The sequence below is a fragment of the Oncorhynchus gorbuscha genome, linkage group LG12 (assembly GCF_021184085.1).
Source record: "Oncorhynchus gorbuscha isolate QuinsamMale2020 ecotype Even-year linkage group LG12, OgorEven_v1.0, whole genome shotgun sequence".
Classification (NCBI taxonomy): Eukaryota; Metazoa; Chordata; class Actinopteri; order Salmoniformes; family Salmonidae; genus Oncorhynchus; species Oncorhynchus gorbuscha.
Genome location: NC_060184.1, coordinates 31278377 through 31289907, shown reverse-complemented (window position 1 = coordinate 31289907; position 11531 = coordinate 31278377). Strand labels below are relative to the sequence as shown.

At 41.7% G+C, this 11531-nt stretch overlaps 1 protein-coding gene across 1 annotated transcript in view; it reads left to right on the top strand.

Moving 5' to 3' along the window:
• Positions 1–3168: 3168 nt before the first annotated feature.
• prima1 (proline rich membrane anchor 1) overlaps positions 3169–11531 on the top strand; it is a 70140-nt gene continuing 61777 nt past the window's right edge. Inside the window, exons 1-2 of the mRNA XM_046293303.1 lie at positions 3169–4072; positions 10982–11132. Coding sequence (XP_046149259.1) covers positions 3980–4072; positions 10982–11132 — 244 coding nt within the window. The 5' untranslated portion in view covers positions 3169–3979. The remainder of the gene's footprint in view (positions 4073–10981; positions 11133–11531) is intronic.

Genomic DNA, 11531 nt, shown 5'->3' with positions numbered 1-11531 from the left:
CGCTTTACATTTGAAGAGAGCAGAAACCAACGACAACAAAAATATCTTTCTCACTTAGACCAGCCTTGGCAAGTTTGGGAATAGTGCTAAATGATTTGTCCCCACTGCTTCGGTCTGAGTATAAGCTTGGGGCTATAGTCTCGACAACTCTGTCCAGCAGAGCAGCCGGTGCAAGTGAATTTCTCATGGAGCCGTTGTAAATCCATCCCTTAATGATCGCAGAAACAACCAATTCCCAAGATGTTTTTCTTTTAGGTGTGTGTGTAGGCAGCTTTCACTGCTCGGTCCATAGAACAAGGCCAATGCATTTATATAATATGTCTTCCTGACAAGATCTACCGCCACTGCTATCTAATGGAGAGACCTCGTCTGGGATAATCACATTGAAGGGCGCCTCTGACTAATTCAAATAAAAGGGGAAACAGGTTGCAGCCCTGCCCGGTGCAGTAAAACTTCAGCTGTCTACATTAGCTCGCTGCCGCTGTGCCTTGGCAGAAATATGTGTGGGGGGAGGTCTCCTTCTTATGATAAATCTCTCTGGCTAACTAAAACCATGAATATTCCATTCGAGAGCAAGAAAGAAATGACTGGCACTTTTATCGTTAGCCGATATCGTAACTTATGGACCACTTGTTTTTCTCGTGTATTCCTTTTGAGCACTGATCTAACATAACGTTACGTCATGGATGCCATTGGCTAATGACGGTGAGTGACCCTTCATCTCAACTTACTACTAGAGTGGGATAAGGCTCCTTGTTTAAAAAAAATGGTGTGGTGTATATGGAGGGTTTTAAAGCATAAGATTGGTGTAAGCATTGGCTTAAGGGAATATCCACCGTTTCTAAATAGACAGTGTGCAAGTGTATACTTTGGGCTGGCAAGTGTATACTTTAATTAGCTCATGGCTGCAGGCCTGCAGCTGTGGCAGCTCCAGGAGATTATCTGTGGCATACGAGGATGTTGGGGAACATGCGCCACCTTAGAGTGATGAAAAGCCACAGCGCCTCTCCTGGCAACAGCTTATACTACACTAATGAGACACTACGAGTCCTATAGACTAACACCACTACAAGATATAGTATGGACACTTTCAATTCAAATGCTGGGCCACTCATTCTGAAAGAATACATTGATGTAACAAATTGTGAATACTATTAGAATGTTTTGTTATTACCACCATCAATATGAATGATGAACTTCTCTGAGTGTGAGAGTCTCATCAAGGGTACTCGTTGGCTACACCCTGTCCTGGACTCACTTGTTTTTTTACAAGTTAGATGTGCCGACAAGTGGAGCAAGCCAGTATGTGAAGTGTGTCTATCGTGAGTTGTAGGGCCATATCATGTAGTAACCACACTGTAATGCCAGACAATTTGTGATGTGATGGTCGCACAGTTTGACATGTGTAAGAACAAAATATTGTTTATCTGTGTTTTATTGTAGGGTTTTAAACACACCAAAGTGTAACAGATATCCCACAAAGACAAGAACACGGGTCTCGGACCAGTGTAGCTGATGTGATCGTACTTCGTAACTCTCTTGCGTTGTGTTTTTAAATAAAGAACTGTCCCGCATGCGATCCCAGTTGATTGGTGTTTATTCTGACGGTAGAAGGAACCACATTAAATGTGCCAGACAACAGTACTTTGATGGCTGTAGATTCGTGATTTGTCACTTGCATGTCAATATCAGACTCTGTATTTTGTAATCAAACATCAAAACAATGACAAAAATAGTATAAAATAAATGTAAGTACCTGACGATAGACACAAGGAAGCACATTAGATGTGCAGGACAACAGTATGGCTGTAGATTCCTCTGTTAGCATTGAAATAACTGTGAATTAGCATGGAGCTAATGCGGCCAGTACAATTAGAACATGCTAGCTATTGCTCTTACAGCAATAACATTCTATTAGAGCAGGCTAGCTAATTCGCAATAACATACAAAAGGACATACCAGGAAGCCGTCAGTATCTATCTATCTATCTATCTATCTATCTATCTATCTATCTATCTATCTATCTATCTATCTATCTATCTATCTATCTATCTATCTATCTATCTATCTATCAGGAAATGTACATGGTGAACTCATACCCATTGTAAATACGTAAATAGAATGCACTATTTCAGAACATGACCTTTCACTTGCATGTCATGACTTGAACCAACCAATATAAATACATAAATATTGAATGCATATTTCTGCACTGTCAAGTGGAAACATAACCAACCTTGTTACAAAAGCATACACTTGTCTAGGAAGGAAATTCAACGGATAGGCCTAGTGCTAGTTAGTAGTTACAGAAGTTAAATAAAGGTTGCCTAGTTAAATAAAGGTTAAATAAAGGTGAAATAAAACAGTTCTGTTCTTGCATGAACTTTGGGGTGGTGCATTATCCTCTCCCCTTCTTAGCAATTCCACTACACTTGCATTACCAGGCATTAACAATACACATAAATAAACCTCAGTCGACAGTCACCATGCCTTGTTAGTAATGGGAGAGTGCGGAGGTGATTAATTTTCTTCTCTGCTCTTATCAAGTTATGTATTTACAGAACTATACAAGACATGGTAATGCACACAGGACTTTCATCATGAATTGAATCCAGAATAATTATTATTCAAATGAATTGTGCCTGCTCCTAGGATGCACCAAATATACATTGACATTATCTTGACACACTATATGCATCGAAATAAATATTCCAAACAAGAGCAAATGTAAGGAGCATGCACATCTCACACTAACTGCAGAAAACCAAGTTAACCCTATATAGAGACATGAGAAATGTCTCTCTCTCTCCGTCTCTCTCTGTCTCTCTCTCTCTGTCTCTCTCTCTCTGTCTCTCTCTCTTTCTCTCTCTCTCTCTCTCTCTCTCTCTCTCTCTCTCTCTCTCTCTCTCTCTCACACACACACACACACACACACACACACACACACACACACACACACACACACACACACACACACACACACACACACACACACACACACACACACACACACACACACACACACAGATCTCTCTCAATCCCCCAACGCGGTCTTACAGTATATTCTAATTTAACATATCTGTCTGTTTCGCTCAAATCGCTGAATGTGTGTGTGTGTTTGCTGACTGAAATTACGCTGTGACTTACCCAAGCAATTGTTGATGCCCATCATTACAGGCGGAGTTGATATTGATACTCGCGCACCGTCGCTCTTCTCTACACAGATATTTTTAACATGTTCAGTGACACTTTGCAGAGAGTGAATGTGCATTGATTTGATGATAATGCATTAGAGCCGTTATAGGCAGAATTGTTGCTTTTTCACCACCGAATTTCGCGCGGGACCAATGTTGACGGTATTTTTCCTAATGCGCTTTAACCCAAGTGTAGCCTATGTGTACAGGCAATGTTCACTCTCAGGCTTCTGAAGATGCCTCCGCAATTTTTGCCTCAATAAACCAAGACATATTACCAAGAGCCGCGTAGCTCATTCAGTACACATGTACACGGAATTATAAATTATAGGGATAGGCGGTGTGCGCTTATTCTCAGCATGTCTAACTTTCGTGGCTCATCCCTGGCCGTCATTCGAGTTAAATGCAAGGGCAGGGATGACTCCCAAACTGCGACTACCACCTAAAACATCACGGCCCGCTGATTTTATATTGGAGAACTTTTTACTTTTCAGCTGTGGATACCAACCAAAAAGCGCTGCACATTTGCGCGGTGATTCCAACTTTCTAGAAAGGCCTAATTAAATTAACTAGGTTTGTGGATGCAGGACGGATGGTTGTTCAAGCTCTCTCATGCCACCAACAATTGTGAAAACAGGACAAGAATGTGGCAGAATCACTTTTTGGAAACGTCCAACAGAGATTTCGTTGTCGAGTCGACACTGGATTAAGTTCTTGAAAATAGACGAGTGTTATGCGTCTCATGCTTGTTTCCTTTACACGAGGGCTGTGAGAGCGAAGGAGGAATGCTTGTCCGAGAGATATTGCCGCTCATTTTAGGTTTTTCGCATTTTATTTTTGGTCACTGCTTTCTAACGTCGTTTTTACTTTTTTTCCAGGTGGGTTAATTACGTTTTCTATTGTAGCACACCATACTAGTTTTACGCACCATTCTTATACCACTAAGCGTTGTCTATGTGATGTTGGGAAGGGGGTTTGTGTAATGGGAATAATGATGGTAAATTGCCAAGTTATCGGTTCATGCACCATGAAATGAGTGGGTACATTGTACTGACAAGATACTCTGCATCAGTGGTTAAAGTATAGACGCTTTACAGTTGACTGCCACTTATCATGGTACCAATTTTTGGAGTTGATAATCTGGAAGTAATTAATGTCAGTTGATTGATGATGCAACTCCACTGTCTCACTGAGTAAATTGGAAATGTGTATGCATAACATGTGTAAATTAGGGTGCATGCATTCTTGAGTTAGTGCCTGTGTTTGGTGTTTGTGAGAAAGGGAGTGGGTGGGTGAGAGAGGGTATAGGCACTGTAGAGAGGGGTTGCCGGACCTGACAAAATATGCTTATGTATACTTGACCAAGTTGGCCATTGAGCCATGTGTTAATTACTATTTAGTTGCCCCTCTCTCTCTCTCTCTCTCTCTCTCTCTCTCTCTCTCTCTCTCTCTCTCTCTCTCTCTCTCTCTCTCTCTCTCTTTCTCTCTTTCTCTCTCTCTCTCTCTCTCTCTCTCTCTCTCTCTCTCTCTCTCTCTCTCTCTCTCTCTCTCTCTCTCTCTCTCTCTCTCTCTCTCTCTCTCTCTCTCTCAGACACACATACACACTATACCATTGTCACAAGTTCTCTGTTATCATGCTATGTAGGATGTGTAACAGAGGAGGTTCCTGAACACAGGAGGTTGGTGGCACCTTCATTGGGGAGGATAGGCTCGTTGTAATGACTGAGGAAGAGTAGGCAGGATGGTATCAAACACATCAAACACATGGTTTCCATGTGTTTGATGCCATGCCATTCACATTATTATGAGCTGTCCTCCCCTCAGCAGCATCCTGTGTTCCGAAACTATGTGACAGGTAACATTATTTGAGACCTGTTAGCCTCTGAGCTAATGCCAAGGCATAAACTCAGCATGCTAATAAAGCATAATTGACGAGGACAATCCAAGTTTGATACTCAGTGGAATGGTCACGTTGGTAGAATACCTAGCTCCTGTTCACAGTTATGACAAGCACAATGCGGGGGAAGGGGTGCGGGCGATTGTATTTGGATTTGGATCAGTGGCGAGAGAGCTAATGCGTTTAGATGCCGCATTCAACTGGGCGTGTGTCTAATGCTAGGCGCTCACTCAGAGGCGTGGGTGCAGGAGGGAGCTTCAGCTTGAAGTGTCCCAGGCAAAGAGCTTTGCTACCCACCATGCACTAGATCTCTACTCCAGAGCCCCTGAGCTCTTCAGCGCTCCGCTCTCCTCTCCCGTCGACGGGGCTGCCCACCAGGCTCACTGCTGGGGGAGGCAGTGTCAGGGTTCACCTCCGGGGGTTGGGGGAGGGAGGGAGTGGGGGTAGGCATTCTCCTAGACGAGCCCTTATCCTTTTTCTTCTCTCCTACCCTTCTTGTAAGTGGGTGGGAATCTCTTCTCTCGATCATTAGTGTGTGAAGAGCGAGAGTGTGTGTGTGTGTGTGTGTGTGTGTGTGTGTGTGTGTGTGTGTGTGTGTGTGTGTGTGTGTGTGTGTGTGTGTGTGTGTGTGTGTGTGTGTGTGTGTGTGTGTGTGTGTGTGTGTGTGTGTGTGTGTGTGTTCCTGCATGCATGTATGTGTGTGAACTGTGATGGAGTGTATGTTGTGCATACATGCATGTGTGTGTGGGACTAAGTATTTGGGTGGTTGCCGGGCATATCTGTGTGCAGATGTGTGTGTGTGTGTGAGGTATTGAGAATGTGTGCATGAAGGTGTAACAGAGAGTGTGAGTGGCCTTGGGGTTCAGGTGGGAGTCTCATCTGTGGTGGAAAGCTGGCCACATGGCTGCCTTGCACTGAGGATGGGATCTCCTACAGTGGGCCCTATGGATACTAATGAAACGCCATCAGTCTGACTTAGGGTCTTTTCACATAGTGCCATCTGTCTCAGATACTGGATGGAGCCTTTGGTATCTTATACCCTTTTCATACTATCATGACGACGCAAACCATACTGTTCTGTTTCATTTCAAATGGTGCAGTTCCAGCAACTATGGTTATAATAGAATGTAAAAGTATAGAGAATGCTATTGAGCAGGTGCTTTTATCCAATGCCTGTGCATACATTTTTGGTTGATGTACGACAGTGACATGTGGTCAGTGGCAGGATTGGCACGGGCTATTATCAAAGCCAGATTTACTCACAAATAAACCCTTGTGAAGCCCAAGTTCACCATACAACAGATAGCTCCACCAGAGTGACATGGGCTAATAACTGAAATATTAAAAAATGTAAGTCACCAAACGTAAATACCAACGTTGCCACAGATTGTGGAATATTTCATATCTTCCAACAAAATGACACATTGCTCAACTCAGCTCAGCCATAGACCGATGTAGCATCCACAGTTACAACCAACCATATTATTACACCCACACACATAATAAAAGGTTATAATGAAATGTCCATATCAACAATTGAAATGACTGAAAAATACAGTTTAAAATAAAAAATAGAAATTCTAAGCAAAATGAAAATCTAGCTTGATAAATCAAATGTATCAAAGGGATGTTTTCTTTTCTAATGTTCATTCAACAGTAGTCTAAACTGCAAATTGTTAAGGAAAATGCATTTAGCCTACTGTACCTTAGTCCATTTGTCTGTCCTTCAGGGTGAACCTCTCTGCGATAGCGTTGAGGAAGTCACAGCAGAACCCCATGTCCATTATTTTATTCTGCATGCACACTGAAGGCCCATGGTCGTGTGGGAGATGCATCCCCAAGGTCTCCTTTGGTTTCATTGTCACACTGACATAAAAAGTCACAGACACACAAACAGTAGCTGGTAGCACAGTTCTCCCACGCAGCACACACTATACCAGAATTTGGACTTCGATACCGATACCAGGTTTAGTAGCACGATAATCGATACCATCACGATACCTGATACCTAAATGATATGAAAATGATACCACGGCAAAAAAAGAAGGCATAATAGCCAAAGTCACAGAATGGCACTTGATCCAGACAGATATTTTCAGTTCAATATCATTACATTAAATGATTTTATGTATGCATTAATGAATCAATTATACAATACGTTTTTAAAACAAATCTAACTACATAACAACATAATGGTTATAATGTATTTGAATGGTAAATCTCTATTGATAAACTGGGTAAATCAAGATGTAGCCTAGGCCTAGCCACAATACAGGTGAATGCGTATTGAATAGGAGTGTTTGCATGCATTGAGTTCTTGAGCTTGTTTTGGCTGATTTCATGAGTCGACAGATGCAAAACAATCTGTTTACCTTTCATTTGGGACTTATTTTATTGTTCTGAGCAACATCATTTGCATAGAAGGAGCAATCTCTTCTTTTATATAAGTGCGCGCCTTCTCTTTAAGGTCATTCACACACATGACCATGACCATGAGGTCATTCACACACAGAGTCCATTCCAGGCTTGAGCAAAGATGATCTTGATGATTATTCAAGTGTGTTAACTTCTGTGCAGCATGACATAAATGGTGATGCAGCCCAGACTCCAAGTGAGTTCAGTGGTATCTCATGGCAGGCTAAAGCAAGCAATGAGTAAGCTGCGCTGATAGACAGATTTGATCTTCTCTCAATCAGTAGACGACATGTGACACATTTGACAGAAGTACCGAAAGTAACAACAATTCCAGTACCAAACTGTTTATTCTTGTTCTAGTATCGTTGTCCCGTTGGAAGGTGAGCACTCCTTAGCAGGTTTTCATCAAGGATCTCTCTGTAATTTTCTCCGTTCATCATTCCCTCCATCCGGACTAGTCTCCCAGTCCCTGCCATTTAAAAACGCCCCCATAGCATGAGGCTGCCACCACCATGCTTCACCATAGGGATGGAATTGGCCAGGTGATGAGCGATGCCTGGTTTCATCCAGACATGCTTGGCATTCAGGCCAAAGAGTTCCATCTTGGTTTCATCAGACCAGAGAATCTGGGTTCTCATGATCTGAGAGTCCTTTACGTGCCTTTTGGCAAACGTCTTCCATTTCAGAATGATTGTTCTTGGGGACCTTCAATGCTGCAGACATTTTTTGGTACCCTTCCCCAGATCTTTGGCTTGACACAATCCTGTCTCAGAGGTCTACGGACAATTCCTTCGACCACCTGGCTTGGTTTTTGGCTCTGACATGCACTGTCAACTGTGGGACCTTATATAGACAGGTGTGTGCCTTTCCAAATCATGTCCAATCTATTGAGTTTACCACAGGTGAACTCCAATCAAGTTGTAGAAACATCTCAAGGACGATCAATGGAAACAGGATACACCTGAGCTCAATTTCGAGTCTCATAACAAAGGGTCCAAATACTTATGTAAATAAGTATTTCTGTTTTAAATGTTTTCAAAAATTTGCCAAAAAACAATTTTGCGCTTTGTCATTTTGGGGTATTATGTGTAGATTCAATGAGGAACAATTTTAGAATAAGGCTGTAATGTAACAAAATGTGGAAAAAGTGAAGGTGTCTGAATACTTTCCGAATGCACGGTAAATGTCCAAGATGTGTAAAAGTCTGGGTAAAAAGTATTATTTGGTAATGATGTTTTAGACAAGTGGACAGTCCAGTACTCACTGTTCAGCTGCAACAAATGAAGCTACTTCAAGCTCTGTTCAAAGCCGCAATGCAGCGACGCCTATAGGTGCCTATATGCTAACCCTGTCCATTAACTGGAGTCAGGAACTGCCGCACGTGTCAACGATTGAATGGATTTGAATGCATGGAAAGGTTATTCCAGGATAAGATTTTGAGCAAAAAAACACCATAATCGTTGAGAAAAAAACAGTAGATAACAAAAAAGAATGACAATTTTGTATATATTTTTTTTTCTTAAAAGCTTTTCATATTAGATTATTACTGGGTAAGCACTGCCTACCCTGACTGCAAATCACTGATATACGACCAGGTAAGCACGGTATAGCTCAGTTCTGCACGGCTTGGCTCCGTGTGAAAAGGGCACTAGTCTCTCCCATTTTGTCCTATTTCATAGACTCGTTTTCACTCATTAGAAAAGTGGAAATCAAAGTTCTTGGTGTTAGGGTACCCTGATCTGCGTTAGGACCCAAGTACTGGGTGCTGTGTTGCAGTATAGTGAGGTTTCCAGGAACTCTCTGCCCAATGTAAACAAGTTGGTATGCTAGCATCATGTCATTTTAGTGTACACTGCCTAGTGAAAGTCTACACACCCATTGCACAGTTTTCACATTTTGCTTCCTTGAAGCTGTATCCAAAAAGGAATTGAATTAGATTTGTTTCATACATACCTACACAACCTGCTCAACATTTTCAAAGTGAAAGAAACATTATAGAAATATACTGTATCTTAACTAATAAAAATACGCCAAAGATGTCTTGATTGCACGTCTTCACACAACAGAGTGAAAACTTGGTGGAAGAACCTCTGCCAGCAATTACAGTTGTGAAACATCATGAATAAGATTCTAACAACTTTCTACAACTTAGCGATACATACTGTATATCCATTGTTTTTGTCAAAATTGCTCAAGCTCAGTAAATTTAGTTGGTAATCATTGATGGACAGCAATATTCAAGCCTCGTCTCTGATTGTGAAGCAGATTCAAGCCAGGACCACTCAGGAACACTCAACACCTCTTGAAAAGGCATTCTGGTGTGTCTTTGGTATTTAAATGTATGTAATTGTTCTGCTGAAAAATAAAACTAGGTTATGTGTTCAGAAGACTGGGGCAAGTTTTCCTGTAACTTTTTGCTTTAGCTTTGCTCCTTTCATATTTACTTTGATCCTGACAAACTTCCCCGTCCCTGCATAACAAGCATACCCATAACATGACGCTGTAACAACAATACTTGAAGATACACATCTGTGATTTGTTGTATTGGATTTGACCCAAACCTGAAGTTTTCAATTTAAGACAAAACAAATATTTATTTGTCATGTTATCTTGCGGTATTACTGAAGGGCCTTGTTGCAAACATAATGCATGATTTGGAATGGATTCTTTAACACCGACTTCCTTCTTTTCACCTTGTCATACAGGCCAGTAATGTGGAGTGAATGAAATGTTGTGAAACCCTCTGTATTTTCAAGTATTGTGTTGGCAGCATCATTTTATGTGTATGCTTGTCACCAGCAGGAGAGTTTTTTTGTTTTGACAAAAACAATAATTATATGTTTCCCTAATAAGAGTTGGTAAAATCTTACACAGCTGCAATGGCTGCCCGAAGGGGCTTTCACCAAGTGAAAGACATATTCAATCAAGACATCTTCATTTTAAATGTTGTATTAACTAAGACAAATGTATATAATTTTACTTTCACGTTAAAATTCTGAAGCAGTTTGTGTAGATACATAGAGAAAATAAATTGTAATCCTTTTTAGATTTCATTTTAAGGCAGAAAAATGTGAAAACAGTGCAAGGGGTGTGTAGACTTTCACCAGGCACCTTTTATAGTGCACCCATCTTAAGTATGCGTTTTGTGGAATTCTCACCAACCAGGGCACCAAATACATATTCTTGAACGTCATAAGAGATTCCTCCCCGTTTCAACCTGCTCCCATCCATCCACGTTATCCAGTCCTAGACTAGCCAGGACAATAGATACCCTTAATTTAACAGTCCACCTGTTAGCTACTATTTACCTACATTTTACTTACGAATGAAATGGTGATATGGTAATTCCGTAATACTTACTAATTACTATTTTTGTTAAATTAGCACTGCTATACTATGGTGTTGCCTTACCAATTGGCTTGAATTCTCTCTCCTTCTCTCTCCCTCTCCTACTCTCTCTCCTTCTGCTGTGCAGTTCACTCAGGGAGAGCCCCAGAGTTCATGTGCGCGGAACGTTGCAGAGAGGGCGGGTGAGAGCTGCCAGCTGGCGTGCCAATGTAGACCCTACCCTCCCCTGCCGCCCCCGCCCCCACCTCCTCCACCCCCCAGACTTCTGGTCTTCACTGGTAAGTATTGGACTTTCCTATATGATGATTTTGCCATTACCCTGATTGGTTTGCAAAGTAACATCCCACCCCTCGCTCACTCCACCCTCAGCAATTAGATGACTGGCCTTGATTGATAGCCTACTAGCCTACTACCGCAAGGCAGAGCATTGGTATCACTTCCTGAAAGGTGACATCGTGACTCGTGAGGTGCTTCCAGCCTTGATACTTTTCTGCGGGGGTCAGAGGTTGTTGCCAAGTCTCACCCAAATCAACCCACCACATACTCAGAGTTCAAGTGGTAGCTGGATGGAGCTACACAACAGATGGGTTGGGATGGGGGTTAGTCTCAACTACAAAACCTTTTTGAAGTTTGAAAACATCAAACATTTGCCAATTGTTTATATTTTTAAGTCAATT